This window comes from Somniosus microcephalus, chromosome 5 (assembly GCF_052327205.1).
Source record: "Somniosus microcephalus isolate GS21.2 chromosome 5, FLI_Smic_1.0, whole genome shotgun sequence".
Classification (NCBI taxonomy): Eukaryota; Metazoa; Chordata; class Chondrichthyes; order Squaliformes; family Somniosidae; genus Somniosus; species Somniosus microcephalus.
The window spans coordinates 131,645,128-131,665,263 of record NC_140991.1 but is presented as its reverse complement, the minus strand read 5'-3'; the positions used below and the strand labels follow the sequence as shown (position 1 = coordinate 131,665,263).

Below are 20,136 nucleotides of genomic sequence, written 5' to 3'. Positions count from 1 at the left end.
GGTTTCACTTAACAAAAATCAAGTGGCACATCATATGGCAAAAGTGATTAGAACCAATATTTTTGGATGGAAACAAATCAATTTTTTCACTCCAGTGAATTTGATTGTGAGCTTCTTATGCTGTTAATGCAAATGATATTCTTTTAAACATTTAAATTTCTATAATATAATTCAGAATGTGCATGGCATCATTGTAGTTATCGGTATTGAAGACCGGTAGCAAGCATCAGTCTGGTATATTCTGTAACATGACCTTTACACCCCATTGTTCACCTTGAAGTTTCATGGATCCTAATCATGTTCACTCCCTTAGGAAGCTCAATTGTGGAAACCATAACTGTCTCCAGCTGTGCCACCCATCTGCATGTCAGCTCTGTCCTCGCCTGCCAAAATTGGTGCGCAGCTGCCCTTGTGGGCAGACTCCTTTGTGCAAACTTTTAGAGCTTGGTTACCCTGAGCGTAGGAACTGCACCGAATCGATACCATCATGTGGGAAGACTTGTGGCAAACCTCTACCCTGCGGTGCTGATGGTGAGGAGAACAGATGGTTTTGATTTTTTGTGTTTTTGAAATCGGTTTTAAAAAAAAATCTTATTTAAAATTGAGATTTTATTTTTTAAATCATCAGTATATGTTACTTAATCATTCAGGTTTATTGATTAAACTTTTAAAAGTAGATTTCACATTTTTCAATGACAAATCTATATACCCTGTAACATGTATTGATCATTCTCTGGCATTTGGTAGTATGATCATTAAAGTGTTACTTATATTGTTGTACATTTTTCTGTAATCTGTTAAAATAACCCAGAAATAAGACAGCTGTCACAGAATTACCTGTATCTGTAGTAGTACAACGTGTATAATCTGCAGCACTAATTTAGTTTTCAAATGGTTCAATGAACTGTGGTGGTTTAGAAACTATTCAAAAAGAAAATTTGCTACCTTTATGATTTATAGACAAACATTATTAATAGTATATTTTTAGGACTTAGAAGCTGTACTCCACTCCAGTTTCAGATATTCTTAAACTGCTTGAATTTTGCTTTAAGTTTTGATTTCATTTGAACCTCTTGACCAGACTGATGCTTTGTAATTCACTTTCTGGTATCTATGTCTAATATTTTCAGTATATTGAGATTCATGATATGGAGAAAGAATCTATTTCCAAACTAAATATTAGATTTTCTAAACCAAGTAAAATCATACCCTTGCTCATCCTAACCTGTGTTTGTCATAATTATGCTTATGATGGAAAAGCGGGAACCATACTGCGGGTGCAGTTACAATAGGCTTCGTCTTGATGAGCCATACTGCTTTGTTCAGGACAACCCTTATTTGGTGCTCAAACATAGTACAATAAATATAAAGGAAAAATGCTGGAAATCGGAGATTTAAAACAAAAAATGCTCAATGCATAGCATCTCAGTATACATCTGTAAAGAGAAAAGACACACTAACATTTGTGTATCTTGCACCAGAACTGTAAACTAAGTTAGGTGAGCAATTTAGTACAGTTAGAAAGACCAAGGGGAAGGAAGAGAAACACGGGTTAGGTTGATTGGCTATGATAAATTGACCCTTAGTGTTAGGGGGATTAAATACATGGGGTTACAGGGATAGGGTGGGATATGTGTCGGTGCAGGCTCGATGGGCCGAAATGGCCTCTATCTGCACTGTGGGGTTTCTGTGATTCTGTGAACAGAATCAGAGAGAGAAAGTTAATGTGTTGATGATCTGCTAATTGCTTAATAGAAAAAATCATAAGTGAGGCAGTGGAAAGCTATTAAGGGAACAGAACAAGCTGCAAATGATTCAGAGGATGAAAGACATGGGAGAGAGGATGAAAGACATGGGAGAGAGGATGAAAGACATGGGAGAGGCCCACAAAGAAATTGGGAAAATTGGAGGAAGAGGAAAAAATACCCTGTGATCGGTGTGAAATGAAATGCTGACAGAACATGGGGTAAAGAGGGGAAAATGGCAACACCACGAACGCAGACCACTAAACCAGCACACTGTTGATGTGGATGTTATGCCGCCTCCTCCCGGCAGACCCACCCTATAATACCAGTTCCCCCAGCTGTATTAAAAAAAAATTGCTGTATATGGTTAAAGTCTGAAATTGATGGTCAGTGTTTCAGACTAGAGGGCTTCCGGATGTCCAGAGAAAGATGAAATACTGCCCTTGTATCTTGTGTTGCGCTTAGTTGAAACAGTGTTGGAAGCCAAATACAGTGTGGGATGGGGTGGGTGAGGGGTGGGGTGTTGAAGTGGCAAACCAGAGGGGAGTCATGGTCACATTTGCAGACAGAATAGAGCTATTTGGGGAATGTGGCCTAATCTGTGATTGGTATCCCCATTCTAGAAGAGGCCACACCATGAGCAGCAAATACAATCTAAATTTGCTGTCTCACATCGAAGAAGTGTTTGGGGCCCTGCATTTGGTGTTGCATCGACTGCAGTTCTACAGGAAAGTGCCTGGGGATGGTTAGCTGCCAGTTGGGTTAGTGAAAGAGTAAACCAGAGTATCCTGGAGTGAATGGTGACTCTTTAAATAGAAACAGGAGGAAGTATGCTTGGTGGTGGGATCATGTTGTAGATGGTGGAAGATGATCTGACAAATGTGGGCCTGGTGGGGTGAAAGTTAAAGACAAGGGTGGACCCTGTTGTTGGGAGTATAGGCCCGAGGAATGGGACAGAAGTCAAAGGTCCTCTCGACACTGGAGGGAAGCCCTGACTGAGACAAAAAGGAAGACATTTCAGACGCTCTGGTGTGGAAAGCAAAGTCACCAAAGCAAATGTGATCAAGATGGAAAAATTTGGAACCTGCTCCATATCGAACTAGATCTGATGCAGTTCATTAAGAGTATAGTGCAGACAATTCTTTGTCAAATGTTATTTTGTCATCTAGTACACAAATTAGTAATACTGTGACAGCATTGTGAAACTATGAAATTCTGAAGTATGGTCAAGAAGTGTGGCTTAGTGACTGCTCCCTCAGACTAATTCTCCCTTTTCTTCATGTTGAGAGGTATCTGCCTTTTGCTGGGGGACCAGAAGAGTGTTACGTCAAATTAGCATCTCGCGACTCTGTTGTTTCCAAATACTGTACAGTGTTGCACTGCCGCCACTTCCCTTGATACTGAATGAACAGTGCAGCTGCCTTTCAACATTATTCAGATCATTTTGTAGCTATGGGAAGTGTGAGATGCAGCTTCATGTCCAGAATTAATACAGATTTTCTTGAAATCTAGATTCCATTCATACTTGTAATAACCTTTGCCATGAAGGTGAATGTGGACCATGTGCTGGAACTTCAACTGTTAACTGTCGGTGTGGATTTAAAAAGCAGGCGAGTGAAAGGACAGCTCTGTAGTATAATGTATAGTGTCTACATTATCCGTGTCATTCTCAATACTAATACACTCCTGGCATTGAAGTTTAAACTTGTATTCCGATGTTTTTAATTATGGTGGGAGCTGTATCAGGATACAAGATCAGCTGCAGTGTCACACATAGCTAGTGATTAGCAGCATTAGAAGACAGGGAACAGTTGATGCCAAATCCTAAACCAAAAAATTCTTACAACTGCCACCAATTGTTAAAGTAGCATTAGTGCCCAAATGTAGCAGTAGATTCACTATTAATCTATGGGTTTGGTTTAGGATCTGAGGCTTTGCCATTTGTAAGTGGTTGTCCACTATATCAATGGCTAATATAAGTGCACTGTATTCCTTTATTGAGCTGTTTACTTTGTCTCTTCAGTGATAGAGATGTGGAGAAGGATTTAATTCTACAATAATAACTTCATTTTAATCGCTCAAAATCTTGGAGAAAAATTGCACAGTTTAAGAAAAATTATTTTGAGTCAATGAGAGCATTTCAGCTTGTGTAATAATTGTTCATCTTCTGCATAGGATGTTCCCTGTGTCAACATCACTAAGGAAGGTAAGCACTGAGCTATCTTCAGCTGTTTTAATAAAATGTTACGGTAGCGATAAAACATAAATCAGGTAAGAAGTTGGGGTAAAATTATTATTTATGTTTAATTTTAATTTTAAGATTAAAAAAAAATAGATCGAATGAGCTTTTACATTTTTTTCAGTTTTTTCTTTTTCTTTTTCTCCCTTTCTTCAGTTTCCACACACCATACATGATTTTTGGGTGAGAGGATGAAGGGAACATCCCCCAAAGCCACTTTGAAGCTATTTGCTAAAAAGTGTACGACAAGTGCTCGTGATGCCTGACTTTTTTTATTCGTTTATGGGATGTGGGCATTGCTGGCAAGGCCAGCATTTATTGCCCATCCCTAATTGCCCTTGAGAAGGTGGTGGTGAGCCGCCGCCTTGAACCGCTGCGGACCGTGTGGTGAAGGTACTCTCACAGTGCTGTTAGGTACGGAGTTCCAGGATTTTGACCCAGTGACGATGAAGGATCAGCGATATACTTCTAAGTCAAGATGGCGTGTGACTTGGAGGGGAACTTGGAGGTGGCGGTGTTCCCATGCGCCTGCTGCCCTTGTCTTTCTAGGTTGAAAAGGTCGTGGGTTTGGGAGGTGCTGCCAAAGAAGCCTTAGTGAGTTGCTGCAGTGCATCTTGTAGATGGTACACACTGCAGCCACGGTACGCTGGTGGTGGAGGGAGTGAATGTTTAAGGTGGTGGATGGGGTGCCAATCAAGCGGGCTTCTTTGTCGTGGATGGTGTCAAGCTTCTTAAGTGTTGTTGGAGCTGCACTCATCCAGGCAAGTGGAGAGTATTCCATCATACTCCTTACTTGTGCCTTGTAGATGGTGGAAAGACTTTGGGGAGTCAGGAGGTGAGACATTTGCTGCAGAATACCCAGCCTCTGACCTCTTGTTGCCACAGTATTTATGTGGCTGGTCCAGTTAAGTTTCTGGTCAATGGTGACCCCCCCAGGATGTTGATGGTGGGGGATTCGGCGATGGTAATGCCATTGAATGTCAAGGGGCGGTGGTTATACTCTCACTTGTTGGAGATATTGCCTGGCACTTCTGTGGCGTGAATATTGCCTGCCTCTTATCAGCCCAAGCCTGAACGTCGTCCAGGTCTTGTTCCATGCGGGCATGGACTGCTTCATTATCTGAGGTGTTGTCAATGGCACTGAACACTGTGCAGTCATCAGCGAACATCCCCATTTCTGACCTTATGTTGAGGGAAGGTCATTGATGAAGCAACTAAAGATGGTTGGGCCGAGGACACTGCCCTGAGGAACTTCTGCAGCGATGTCCTGGGGCTGTGATGATTGACCTTCAACCACCACAACCATCTTCCTTCGTGCTAGGTATGACTCCAGTCAGTGGAGAGTTTCCCCCCCCCCCCCCCGATTCCCATTGACTTCAGTTTTACTAGGGCTCCTTCCTGCAACACTCAGTCAAATGCTGCCTTGATGTCAAGGGCAGTCACTCTCGCCTCACCTGGAATTCAGCTCCTTTGTCCATGATTGGACCAAGGCTGTAATGAGGTCGGGAGCTGAGTGGTCTTGGCGGAACCCAAACTGGGCATCAGTGAGCAGGTTATTGGTGAGTAAATGCTGCTTGATAGCACTGTCGATGATACCTTCCATCGCTTTGCTGATGATTGAGAGTAGACTGTTGGGCGGTAATAGGCTGGATTGGATTGGTCCTGCTTTTTGTGGACAGGACATACCTGGGCAGTTTTCCACATTGTCGGATAGATGCCAGTGTTGTAGCTTTTGCCCCATCCTGTCCCTTTTTGTTGAGAAGTCTTCCCACAGCACCAGGGCTGAATTTGATAACTTGCCAAGTCCTACACTCCATACACTGTTTTATAATTAGCCTTTTCTATTGTTCAGAGCTGAAGAAATGAACACCAAGTACACCTCTTTTGGTTATTTACTTACACTGCAATTGTACTATAGTATTTGCAATAATATGAAACGCGTACCTTTTAGTCCCCATCTAGCTCCCAAGCACACTGAAACCAAGTGATGTGAAATCAATGCCTGGGGCCATCACACATCGCAACGAGTTTGCACTGGCTGCAGTAAAACTTCAGCCTGATGCGAAGATGTAGTGTAAAAATGATTCGTTAGGCATCTGGGGATTTTTTAATGTTATGAAAGAACCGATGCTCCCACCTCTGCTCTGCTAACTTTTTTTTCAAAAGCTTCGCTATGGAGCACATGCATCCAAGACCCATGTGCAGAGCTGTTTTCTGACTGATAGTGCAATCAACAGCTAACCGCAATCACCATTTTAACTGGGGGTCTGCTGATTTTGCATTACATTCCATAGATACTGGTCTGTGATTGGTAGCCGCAGCATAAATGCAGCCAGTTTACTCTCAGAAAAGGTGATTAGAACTTGCTGGTTACAATGAAAAATCCTGGAAATGGTTTCTTTATTTAACGGTTTGTATGGCACTTGTTTTGGTGTTTTACCCATAGCTAAAACACTTATGTAATATAGGGCATATATTTTAAGCAACAATGTGGCTACTTAAATAGAAGAGTTTAATTCTTTTAAATTACAAAGTAGTAAAAAATTGTTTCAAGAACAAAATGCTGGGAAGTGGGAAAGAAATTTGCTGTATTTTTGCTTTCAATTCTTTATCTCTTTACAAAATTATGAAACCTTGTATTTTTTGACATTGGAGATGTTATTGATCTTGATTTGCAATATAATAATGCTTGTAGTACCTACACAATTGCATTTCTGAAAGGAGATTGGCCTTTGTGTAGGGATAAGTCTTCATGAGCTGCTGTATAATATCCTCTCTTACAGTATCCTCTCTTTGCTGTAAATCTCTCCTATAGCAGATCTGCTGTTCTTGTGTGATAAGCGCTGCAATAAGAAACGTTCTTGTGGCCGCCATAAGTGTAATGAAGTTTGTTGTGTGGTAAGTGGAACAAAATGCGTTTGAGGTTTCATTACTGCCCACTTTATTTGTTTAATATATGTAGTATGCAGTACAGAAATATATTGCATTGTGACAATCATGAGCATTTTTGATAAATGTATCTAGATATATCTATCATTCATTCTTTTTTATTAAAGGTCAGTAAATGTAATTTATACCATTTTCATTAATCAGCTGGATTATCACTAGACAAACTTGCAATGATAAGCCTTCAGTGTGGAAGTTGTCATGCATCAGCATGGTTGCATTGGTATCTTCTATGACACCAGGTAACAGCAAAAACAATGGAACAAGATGGGAGCGTCCACCTATTCCACAATACCAAAAGAAAGATGGGAATGATTTTTGTGTTGGTAATCTCTTTAAATTCAATAATTATGACGTGACTGTAAACCTCGGTATGATGGTCAATGCTGGGTATCCATGGCCTATCTATTTATTTATCTTTTTAACATTACGTCTAACACATGTAGACCTCGCACTTTGTTTTTCATCTGTAATGATCTTAAAATGCTAGCTGTTTCCTAAAACTGACTAGCACATTGCAATCTGCAAGATTTCTTCACTAGACAACAATTAAACTCCTAAGGCATCACTTGCTGTTTAATTAGAGCAATTTGACTTTGTGGCCTTAAAGGCACAGGCCAGTACCCACCATGCACTTGCCCTTGCCTGAATATATGCAGCTTTTACTCCTATATAGCTTATCACAATTTCCTCTGCTTCAAACTGTGCCTGCCTTTTCTGCTCCTCTGCCATCTTAATGCTGCTTACTATGTCTCACTCCCTTGCTCCCTGTTTCGTGGAATACCACAGCAGACCCACTAGTGTTTCCATAAAAGCATTAATTGACTCATATTGAAATCTCTATGCCAGGCAAGTTGTTGAATAGTATACTTAATGACGGGATGTTTGCTAAAGACAAGTTTCGGTATTTGGAATAGTTTAGAGGATGTAATGCCACATGTAATGTAACCAGTTCATTTCATTCTATTTTTTTTCCAAGGATACCGAGCATAAGTGTCTTCTTCTCTGTGGACACAAGCTTAACTGTGGACAGCACAAGTGTGAGGAGCCTTGTCACCGTGGAAACTGTCAGAATTGCTGGCAAAGTAGTACGTAGGAAGTCCTGAAAGATAGTTGCATAATAATTTGATTTGGTGTCTGTGAACTATGTAATAATTTATAAGCTATAATATATATTTATAAGTTGGTTATACAATAGCAAGAAAGCAGATGCATGTCCCAAGTGCATGAGTACATAAATGCAGAGTCTGCCTACTTGTTTAGCTATATAATTGCATAGAATGATTCAGGGACTTGGATTATCCACTGTGAAAACGACTTCTTTTTCTACAAAAATCCAGTCTTTTGCAAAGCAAACCCGTGAATCCATTGCAGAATTTCAGAAGATCTTTTTGATTTCATGTGGACTGTTTGCTCAATAAGCTTTTAAATCTACTACACTGCAAAATTTGTGATACAGGAAACTTTGTGCTATCCGGCACCCACGGGACCGAGCTGCTGCCGTTGCCTCAAAACTGCCGTACTCTCCAGAGTTAATGTTGAGAGATATGGAGATTCTTATCTCCGTATTTGACAACAAACACTGTTGCCTAGCAACAGCTTCTAAACACTCGGGTGTGGCCCTAAAGCTCTGTAGCTGAAGCTGTTGCTATAGCTACAGACCTTGCACAGCTTGACTGTTCAAACAAAGCAAAAAAAACAAACAAAAAAAGAATAAAAAACGGCTGCTGATTTTTGCCGGTGGCTTCAGATTGCCAGATAGCTCACCTCCAGATAGCACAAAGTTTCCTCTACTTCTGAATAAGAAGACATAATCCTTCAGTGATCTCATGTCTTAAGGAAATACCATTTGATTGGGCTAGCTATGTCCAATTTGCCTAAAATAGAAAACAACATTTTCAGTTCATCTTTAGCTTATCTATAGTTAATAAGCTGGAGAAGAGAGCTAATGCTTAGAATAAATTATGTAGTCTGCAGCTGGTCTGAAGACAGAAGAAGCCCTTCAGACAATCTAAAATTTTCCTTTGTGTGGCCAGGAATGCCCCTCCGCTCCCCACAAGGAAAGTCAGGGCATCCCCTTTCCCTCCTGTAAGACCCTCCCAAAATCCACACCCCACCACTTACCTGGAAGCTGGTGGCTGGCCAAGGGAAACCCAACTTTGTCATCCAGAAACTGCTCTGCTCCCTCTTCATGCACATTCCAGGGGGGAGATGGACGGACAGCATTTAAATGAGGCATAGTGGTTAAAATTGCCATGACCTCCTGCTGCTCCTGCCAGGCAGCAAATCAACTCCCACTGGAAACCTGTTTGGAGCTCAAGTCTGCCTGAAATTCTCTCATTTCCCCATCCTTTACATGTAAACCGTAGGTTTCCAGAGTATGACCATGCAAACTGTTGTAAGATAGATTTCTTACAATTAATTCAACATTTGCTCTTTAGGCTTTGATGAACTAACGTGTCATTGTGGGACATCAGTGATCTATCCTCCAGTACCATGCGGCACCAGACCGCCAGAGTGCAAAAACCCCTGCATCAGGGAACATGAGTGTGATCATCCAGGTAAGTGAGAACGGCTCCACCAGCCTGGGCATTAAAATAAACGCATGTTAGTAACAGTAGTAGTAGTAGTGACAGTAGGAATAGAAACATAGAAGATAGGAGTAGGCCATTCGGCCCTTTTGAGCCTGCTCCGCCATTCAATGAGATCATGGCTGATCATCCAAATTCAGTACCCTGTCCCTGCCTTCTCCCCATATCCCTTGATCCCTTTAGCCTCAACAAATATATCCAACTCTTTCTTGAATATATTTAATGAACTGGCCTCCACTGCCCTCTGTGGCAGAGAATTCCACAGGTTCACCACTCTCTGGGTGAAGCAATTCCTCCTCATTTCAGTCCTAAATGGCTTACCCCTTATCCTTAGACTATGACCCCTGGTTCTGGACTCCCGGCCATCAGAAACATCCTTCCTGCATCTAGTCTGTCCAGGCCTGACAGAATTTTATAGGTTTCGATGAGATCCCCTCTCAATCTTCTAAACTCCAGTGAGTATAAGCCCAATCGACACAATCTCTCCTCATACGTCATTCCTGCCATCCCAGGTATCAGCCTGGTGAATCTTCGCTGCACTCCTTCCATGGCAAGAACGTCCTTCCTCAGGTAAGGCGACCAAAACTGCACACAATACTCAAGGTGCGGTCTCACCAAGGCCCTGTACAACTGTAGCAAGACATCCTTGTTCCTGTACTCGAACCCTCTTGCTACGAAGGCCAACATACCATTTGCCTTCTTAACCGCCTGCTGCACCTGCATGCTTACCTTCAGCGACTGGTGCACAAGAACACCCAGGTCTCTTTGCACTTCCCCTTCTCCCAATCTATTGCCATTCAAATAATAATCTGCCTTCCTGTTTTTGCCACCAAAGTGGATAACCTCACATTTATCCACATTATAGTGCATTTACCATGTTTCTGCCCAATCACCCAACCTGTCCAAATCGTACTGGAGTTTCACGACATCCTCCTCAGAGCATACCCTCCCACCCAGCTTTGTGTCGTCTGCAAATTTGGAGATATTACATCCAATTCCCTCGCCCAGATCATTAATATATATTGTGCACAGCTGGGGTCCTAGGACCGATCCTTGCGGTACCCCGCTAGTCACTGCCTGCCACTCGGAAAACATCCCGTTTATTCCAACTCTTTGCTTTCTGTCCGCCAACCAGTTCTCTATCCAAGTCAATACCTTGCCCCCAATCCCATGTGCCTTAATTTTGCACGCTAATCTCTTATGCGGGACCTTATCGAAAGCCTTCTGAAAGTCCAAATACACCACATCCACTGGTTCTCCCTTATCTATTTTACCAGTTACATCCTCAAAAAATTCCAGTAGATTAGTCGAGCATGATTTACCTTTTATAAATCCATGTTGACTTTGTCCGATCCTGTCACAGCTTTCCAAGTGCTCTGCTATTACATCTTTTATAATGGACTCTAGCATTTTCACCCACTTTTTCTCTACCACCTTTTTTGAATAGTGAGGTTACATTAGCTACCCTCCAATCCATGGGTACTGTTCCAGAGTCTATCGAGTTCTGGAAGATGACCAGCAATGCATCTACTATGTCTAGGGCCACTTCCTTAAGTACCCTGGGATGTAGATTATCAGGCCCTGGGGATTTATCGGCCTTCAGTCCCATCAATTTTCCGAACACCATTTCCCTACAAATACTGATTTCTTTCAGTTCCACCCTTTCATCAGACCCTATGTTCCGCGGCATCTCTGGGAGGTTATTTGTGTCCTCCTTTGTGAAGACAGAACCAAAATATGTATTTAGTTGGTCTGCCATTTCTTTGTTCCCCATTATAAATTCCCCTGATTCTGATTGCAAGGGACCTACGCTTGACTTCACCAACCTTTTTCTCTTCACATATCTATAAAAGCTTTTACAGTCAGTTTTTATGTTCCCTGCAAGCTTACTCTCATATTCTATTTTCCCTTTCTTAATTAATCCCTTTGTCCTCCTTTGTTGAATCCTAAACTGCTCCCAATCCTCAGGTTTATTGCTTTTTCTGGCCAATTTATATGTCCTCTCCTTGGATCTTATGCTATCCCTAATTTCCCTTGTTAGCCACGGTTGAGTCACCTTTTTTGTTTTATTTTTATGCCAAACTGGGATGAACAAATTCTGTAGCTCATCCATTCGGTCTTTGAATGTTTGCCATTGCCTATCCACCATCAACCCTTTTGAGTGCCATTCCCCAATCAATCCTACCCAACTTGCTCCTCAGACCATCGTAGTTTCCTTTTATTTAAATTATAAGGACCCTAGTCTCCGAGTCAACTACTTCATTCTCCATCTTAATGAAGAATTCGATCATATTATGATCGCTCAGACCCAAGGGGCCTCGTACAACAAGATTGCTAATTAATCCTTTCTTGTTACATAATACCCAGTCTAAGATGGCCTGATCTCTGGTTGGTTCCTCGACATATTGGTCCAGGAAACCATCCCTTAAACACTCCAGGAATTCCTCCTCCACAGTATTGTTACTAATTTGGTTAGTATGTAGATTAAAGTTACCCATGATGACTGCTGTGCCTTTATTGCACGCTTCTTTAATTTCCATTTTACTGCCATCCCCAACCTCCGCTTTACTGTTTGGAGGTCTATATACCACCCCCACTAACGTTTTTTTCCCCTTAGTATTTCTCAATTCTACCCATACAGATTCCACATCATCAGAGCGAATATCCTTCATTACAATTGTGTTAATCCCTTCTTTAACCAGTAATGCTACCCCACCTCCCTTTCCTTTTTGCCTATCTTTCCTGAATATCGAATACCCCTGGATGTTGAGTTCCCAGTCCTGGCCTTCCTTGAGCCACGTTTCTGTAATCCCAACCAAATCATATTCGTTTACCTCTATTTGCACAGCCAATTCATCCACCTTATTACAAATGCTCCTCGCATTAAGACGCAAAGCCTTCAGGCTTGTGTTTTTAACGCTCTTAGACCTATTAGAATTATTATTTACTGTGGCCACGTTTGATTTAAACCGTTGATTTCTCTGACTGACACTTTTGTTTTTCTCCTTCCTATCTTTTGCTTTTATCCTTGTTTCCCTTTCCTCTGTCTCCCTGCTCAAGTTCCCAACCCCCTGCCATTTTAGCTTAAACCCTCCCCCACAGCACTAGCAAACACTCCCCCCTAGGACATCGGTTCCAGCCCTGCCCAGATGCAGACCGTCCGGTTTGAACTGGTCCCACCTCCCCCAGAACCGGCTCCAATGTCCCAGGAACTTGAATCCCTCCCCCTGGCACCATTCCTCTAGCCACGTATTCATCTGAAGTATCCTTCTATTTCTACTCTGACTAGCACGTGGCACTGGTAGCAATCCTGAGATTACTACCTTTTTGAGGTCCTGTTTTTTAATTTATCTCCTAACTCCCTATATTCTGCTTTTAGGACCACATCCCGCTTTTTACCTATATCGTTGGTGCCTATATGCACCACGACAACTGGCTGTTCACCCTCCCCTTCCAAGATGTTCTGCAGCCGCTCGGAGACATCCTTGACCCTTGCACCAGGGAGGCAACACACCATCCTGGACTCTCGTTTGCGGCTGCAGAAACGCCTATCTATTCCCCTTACAATAGAATCCCCTATTACTATAGCTCTACCCCTCTTTTTCCTCCCATTTTGTGCAGCAGAGCCACCCCTGGTGCCAGGAAGTTGGCTGCTGCTGCCTTCCTCTGATAAGCCATCCCCCCCGCAACAGTACTCAAAGTGGTGTATCTGTTGGAGAGGGGGATGGCCACAGGGGACCCCTGCCTGCGCCTAGTACTCTGCCTGTTGGTCACCCGTTCCCTTTCTTCCTGTCCAACCTCTACCTGCGGTCTGTCCAACTCCATAAACATGATATTCACGATGTCCTGAGCATCGCGAACGCTCCAGTATGCATCCAATCGCAGCTCCAGTGCCGCAATGCGGTCTGTCAGTAGCTGCAGCTGGATGCACTTCCTGCACATGTAGTTGTCAGGGACACAGGAAGTGTCCCTGAGTTCCCACATAGCGCAGGAGGGAGATGGGACTGGGGGCTAGGGTGCAGATTTTCTGGTGGGGACCAAACAGGATCACCTCAGGTTTCCAAATGCTGAGCTGCAAGAAATTAGTGGAACAGTGGCAGATGAAACTTGATATGAATAAGTGTATTTCGCACAGGAAGAAAAATGGGTGACTTAAGTACCCCATGAATGGTGTTAAATAGCTATGGGCTAAGTTGAAAGATTTAGGAATATTGGTAAACTCGGTTATAACATGTCGAGTTGCTGTAGAACAGCAATCAAAGTAAATAGAATTCTATAGCTGAAATAGTGGAGTATAAGTCTGATGAAGTCATAATGAAACAATACAGTGCATTGGTCAGGCCACACTTTTAATGCTGTGTCCAGCTGTGGTCACTGAGATGCATGGAAGACATGCAGGCCCTGAATGTGGTTTAGAGAAGAGCCATGAGCGAGCTCAATCCATAGAGGCAGCTGATGATTTATGAAGATGGACTGAGGAGACTTCAACAGCTGAGGGAGGGCGGTAGGTGGTAATCAGCAGGAGGTTTCCTTGCCCATGCTTGACCTGAAGCCATGAGACTTCATGAAGTCCAGAGTCAATGTTGAGGACTCCCAGGGCCACTCCCTTCCGACTGTATAACACTACTGCTACCCCTGGGACAGGACATACCCAGGGATGGTGATGGAGGAGTTTGGGACATTGGCTGAAAGGTATGATTCTGTGAGTATGACAATGTTAGGCTGTTGCTTGACTAGTCTGTGGGACAGCTCTCCCAATTTTGGCACAATTTCCCAGATGTTGGTGAGGAGAACTTTGCAGGGTCGACTGGGCTGGGTGTTGTCATGTCCGTAGCTAGTGCTGAGGTTGATGCCGGGTGGTCCATCTGGTTTTATTATTATTGTTTTTCGTAGTGGTTTTTTACAACTGAGTGGCTTGCTAGGCCATTTCAGAGGGCATTTAAGAGTCAACCACATTGCTGTGGGTCTGGAGTCACATATAGGCCAGACCCAGTAAGGTTTCAAGAAATATTTGGATGTTGTGATGAGAGGGACTGAAGGCTTGTTAAATTGTTTCTGATGTATGTACACGAATGGGATGAAAGGCTTCCTTATCTGGATCTTGCAGTTTCAGAGTTACTTAGCTTATTGTTCCTTTCTCCACATGGTGGTGCTAAAGTTCTTCATGATGCAAGTATTTCTTGAATAAATTGAATATAGTTGCCATTTAGATTTACAGTTTTGAATTCAGATATTTAAATAATTTACTTTCGACTGACTTGCCAGGATGGATATAGTACTGTACTGTCAGCTACTGTTTTTTGGTGTTGGTGTTCTACATACATAAATGCAGCCAGACAGTTATCTATCTGTCTATCTGTTTAACAGTTGATTTGTACACTGGCTGAAAAATGTAAGTCGGCTAGAATTTGTAACCTGGCTGAGGTTTACTTGACTACAGCAGAAATATGAGTGAACTGATATAGTAGTTGAGTCAAACTTCAGTTTATAACTTCCATTTATATAGCACTCCTCATGTAAAAGCACTTGAGAATTTTTTACGGGGAAAGAGATGGACACCAACCAAGAAGTTGAGGAATTGGAGAGCAGGAGGGTGGGGAAGAGTGAAGCCATGGTTAAAGAGAGATGTTATCGGGAGCTTTTTGAAGACGGGAAGAGATGTGACAAGTGATTATGGAAGAGTTCCAGAGACACAGGACGTGATATGTGAAAACATCTGCCTCATGGATCAGAGGGGTTGGGGACAAGCAGTCAGAGGAACTGAATTTATTAAACTTGCAGATATGTAGTCCTTTGCGATGATTAGATACCTTGTTGTGGTGAAGGGGCTAAGCAGCCATTACTGGCCTCCTTCAAAGAACTCACTTTTTTTAAGCAAGATCAAGCACTGGAAAAATAATTTTGTAGAGATCTTTTAGATCTGCATTTCCTGCCTTGGTCTAATTGTTGTAATACTGTGAACTGTTTTCTTCTCTTCTGTGGCTTTGAATATTTTTCTTTTTTTTCCTCCATAGCTTTGATATCTCCTATCTCTTGTCTTTTTCCCCTTACATCCACCTTTCTATCAACACAGTCTTTGGCCTAGAAATTCAGTTGGCTGCGCCAGCCGTTAGCGCCTTAGGAGGAGTAGATCTCGAGCGCTAGGCGCTTAGCGCCCGGGCGCAGCGCGATCTGCGCCTCGCCCCAACTTCAGTAGACATTTAGCGCTGGCGCAAAGTCATTGCGCGTGCTCATCTGCGCGCGCAGACCATGACGTCATTTCGTTGTGCAACGCCCTTTGTGCGCCCGGAACCGGAACTTCACTCGCGCCGCCCCATTGTGCGCCTGGCGGCCCGAACGACTGTGAAGTGGAACGGTACATAGCCGAGGCGGGCCGCGGGGAGCGCAAATTAAAGGGCACTTACCCTGCACTATAAAGGGCAGCCATTTTGCAGCACTCACTCTTGTGCAACGGATTTTTGGAGAGACCAAGGAAGAGAGCTTACTGCTTTGGCCCAACACTAGGACAGGTCTTTTTGGCTTCAGGCCAGAGCTTTGCAATTCTCTGCCTTCATTGAGATCTCAGTGTTTGCCAGCATATTATGGGGGCTGCATTGGGTGCCAACGCTGCGTTTCAGCATTATGTCCGAAGGGCTTACAGACGCCGTGAGAGAGTGGCAGCCCTGGCTAGACGCAGAGGGGGCAACGGGCGTCGGCAACGGAGGCCTTACCCACTCAGGGAATACCGCCAGCAGTTCTCCTATCTCAACATGTCTGCCGCGCAGTGTGTTAGGAGGCTGCGATTCAGAAGGGAGGTGGTTGCAGAGATCTGCCAGCTGCTTCAGAGATCTGCGTCCACAGCTGAAGCGCAGGACGTCTCTGTCGGTGGCAGTGAAGGTGACAGTGGCTCTCAACTTCTATGCCACCGGCTCCTTCCAATCTGCTGCTGGGGACGTCGCTAACATCTCCCAGTTCGCCGTGCATTGCTGCATCCGCCAGGTGACCAGTGCCCTTTTCAGAAGGAGACGTCAATTCATCTCCTTCCCCATGACCCTGGACAAGCAGCAGCAGCGTGCAGTGGGATTTGCAAGAATAGCAGGCTTCCCCATGGTGCAGGGCGCCATTGACTGCACACATGTGGCTTTGCGGGCACCTCTGGAGCATGCCGAGGATTACCGCAACCGGAAGGGCTACCATTCCCTCAACGTACAGCTGGTGTGTGACCACAGGCAGCGCATCCTAGCTGTCAATGCCTGCTTTCCAGGCAGCAGCCACGATGCCTTTATCCTGCGACAGACAACTGTGGCTGACATGTTCCAGGCACAGCCTCACCCAAGAGGATGGCTTATCGGGGACAAAGGCTATCCTTTGTGTACCTGGCTCATGACCCCGCTCCGCGCGCCCAGGACCCCTGCTGAAGAGGCATACAACGAGAGCCATCAAGCGACCAGGAACATCATCGAACAAACAATCGGCGTCCTGAAGCAACGGTTCCGCTGTCTGGATCGCTCCGGTGGAGCCCTCCAGTATTCGCAGGAGCGAGTCTCCCAATTCGTCGTCGTTTGCTGCATGCTGCACAACCTGGCTATCCGCAGGACTCGGGCACTGCCACCTCACGTTGGACCACCACCTCAGGAGGAGGAGGAGCATGAGGAGGAGTACCAGCCCAGGAGGGAGGCAGAAGGTCCAAGGGCCGCCCGTCGGCGGCTTATTGAACGTCACTTCTAGGCCCCCTGTCAGGGAATGGCTTGTGCCAATGAGAGAACATGATTGCAGCCGCTCCGCAAGCCCTCAGCCGGTTAAGGCAACAAACACTTCAAAGATCAAACATGGACAATCTGAATAAAGAAAATGGTTTATTGTACAAACTCGGGGCCCTTCCCACATGATAACCAAAAACAGACGAAACCCCCAAAAAACACTCAGACACATGACTCACTCCCACAACCTGGGGAGGATTAACAAAAGATGTAAACAAAAATGGCCTTCATCCTCGGCCTTCACAAAACACCCATTCCAAAAAACAAAACATTTGGGCACACCCTCTGCTTTGTGGCCCGCGAGGGCGATGCCTTCTGCAAACTTTTGCGGCCCCTGCACGCCCTGCTGCTCCTCCTCAAAGTGAGCCCAGTGGCTGCTGCAAGGCTGGGGGAAGGCTCCTGAGGGGCACATGTCGTGACGGCAGATGCCCTTGGGGGTCGGCCTAGACGAGGTCTGGCCCTCGAGGGGCCGGCTGGTGAATGCTGCAGCTGTGGCTGGGCAGCATCAGTCGCTGTAGCAGCTCGTGGCAGCTCCACTGGGGGAGTGGCAGTGGCGGCTGGAGGAATGGGGGCAAGCTGGTGGGTGGCAGGCGCTCGCTGGTCGCCTGAGACACTGGCACTCGCCCGGGCCAGCACTGCAGCATGCGCAGCAATCTGCCGAGGGACAGACCGCTGTGCTGCTGCAGCGTGGCGGGTGCCCTGGCGATGCCTGGCTGACGCAGTGAGTGCCCGTGTTGCCCTGTTCTGTGACCGCATCAGAGCAGCCAGTGACTGCACGGCACCACTGATCACCTGGCCACTCGCTGCCTGAGCTGCCCCGAATTCCGCCCGACTCGCTGCCTGATCTGCCCCGAATTCCGCCAAACTCGTGGCCTGTGAGGCCCCGAATTCGGTCACACTCCGAGACAGGGACTCGATGGCCTCAGGCATCCGTGCCACTACCCCCATGAGCTCCGTGTGCCGGCGCTCCGAGTCCGCGGACATGTCCTCGAGGAGGCGCAGCTCCTCGGCGGTGACCGTCTCCGGACTGGAGGCCGGACTCTCCCTCTGGGGAGAAGGCCGCCGAGCTGCCCGACCCTTCCTGCGTTGCTGGACGCCGCTGGGCCCAGCAATTGGACTCCCCTCCGACCCTTCCCCCCTCTGGGGATAAGGCCGCTGAGCTTCCACCCCTCTCCCGCGTTGCTGCAGGCCGCTGGTCCCAGGAGCTACACTCCCCTCCGACACTTCTCCCCCCCCCCCCCCCCCCAGGCTTCCCTCCAGGGAAGACGTGTCCCCTACATTGGCATGGCTTGCTGCGGCTGAGGGTTCCCCTGATGGGCCGCCTTCCTCTTCCTCCTCCTCCTCCTCTTCTGAGGGGCTGTCACTGGCAACTTCAGGGACCTCCCCCTCACCATCTGAAAGCAGGAAGGCACAAGAGTAGCTTTAGAGTGAGGAGAGGGCGTCAGCGAGGGATGCATGAGTGGTGGCATTCAGCGCATTGGTCGGACAGTGGCAAAGGATGTAGATCTGATGCGCAAGTGGGACGAGAGAGGTCCAAAAGGTGATGTCCTTACCATTGGTGCCCAGAACAGGGTCGGCATCTCCAGATGCAACGGGGCCAATCACCCGGGCACCCATGATGCGCTGTTGCAGCTCGGTGAGCTGCTGGATCTGGGGTCCGCCTCCCCCGGTCTCAGTCCGGCTCCTCTTCTTATTGGCCAGCTTGGCCTGCAAGAGAAAGGACGGCCTCTAAGTACAGTGTGTAGCCCTGATCTTGTGTGCACTGCCTCCCATGGTGGAATAGCCTAGCCAGTGTGTAGCCCTGATCTTGTGTGCACTGCCTCCCATGGTCGAATAGCTTGGCCAGTGTGTTAAGTGCAGAATGTGCAATTGATGTTCATGACTGTCCCATAGCTGCTGCATGAGGGCTGGCCATTAGGGCTTTCAGGTCCCTTTGCCCATAATGTGAGGTGCACATGCAAGGATGAGGAGGACACTGGAAAGGGTACTCACCCTGACAATCCTGGCGAGGTCATTTAGCTTTTTGCGGCATTGTACAGAGCTCCTGGGGACCTCACTGTTGGATGTCACCCTGGTGGCGACATCCCTCCAGGCTTTCCGGTAGACGCGGGCCGCCGGCTTCTTCCCATTGTCCGGAAACAAGATATGGCGTCTCTTCTCCACAGCGCCAACCAGCACCCTCAGATCATGCTCTGAGAAGCGCTGCGCTCGTTCACGGGCCTTCTCCATCCTTTCAGGCGCTATTTGGGTCCAGCAGCAGTGTTCAGGCCTAGCTGGAGGGCTGCAGTGTCCAGGGCGTGGCAGCAGACCAACTCGATCCTTCCCCCTTAAGAGCTGGCCGGCGTCAGGGTGTCTGCTGTCAATCAAGAAATGACCGCACCTGCGCTGCGCCCGGCCTCGGTGGTATCGCTCAGCACCGCCGGCTTAGCGCCTAAAGATAGTCGTGCATCGCCAGTTTTAGCGCTCGAGCAAACTCTTAGGGCGAAGCTACTGAATATCGGCGAAGTGGCCTCGACTTTGCGCCGGGCGCAAACTTTAGTGGCCGCCCGACTTTACCGCCCCAAAAGTGGCTATAATGAATTTCTAGGCCTTTGTGTCTTATAAAACAGTTAGTGATTTCATGTTTATGGAAATTCATATCTCTTGCATTTAAACTGGCATTTGAGGAAGAGAAAGGGAAAGATGCCAGTTGTATGAGGTGTTTCACATTCCTGAATGAATTTCAAAACAACTGCCATATGTTGCCCTGATGCCATTTTTCTTCTTACATTCTATAATCATGCTCAATTTCCTAAAGCTCCATCTCTGGGCCTTTGCCTCGATTTCCAAGAATCCAGGCTTGTGTGATGCTTGCCAATATGTGAAACTGTCTTTTC

At 45.9% G+C, this 20,136-nt stretch overlaps 1 protein-coding gene across 1 annotated transcript in view; it reads left to right on the top strand.

Moving 5' to 3' along the window:
• Window positions 1-20,136, top strand: part of nfx1 (nuclear transcription factor, X-box binding 1) — an 88,237-nt gene that overhangs the window by 38,071 nt on the left and 30,030 nt on the right. Inside the window, exons 9-14 of the mRNA XM_085988258.1 lie at window positions 314-531; window positions 3,258-3,355; window positions 3,921-3,951; window positions 6,800-6,882; window positions 7,910-8,018; window positions 9,372-9,491. Coding sequence (XP_085844384.1) covers window positions 314-531; window positions 3,258-3,355; window positions 3,921-3,951; window positions 6,800-6,882; window positions 7,910-8,018; window positions 9,372-9,491 — 659 coding nt within the window. The remainder of the gene's footprint in view (window positions 1-313; window positions 532-3,257; window positions 3,356-3,920; window positions 3,952-6,799; window positions 6,883-7,909; window positions 8,019-9,371; window positions 9,492-20,136) is intronic.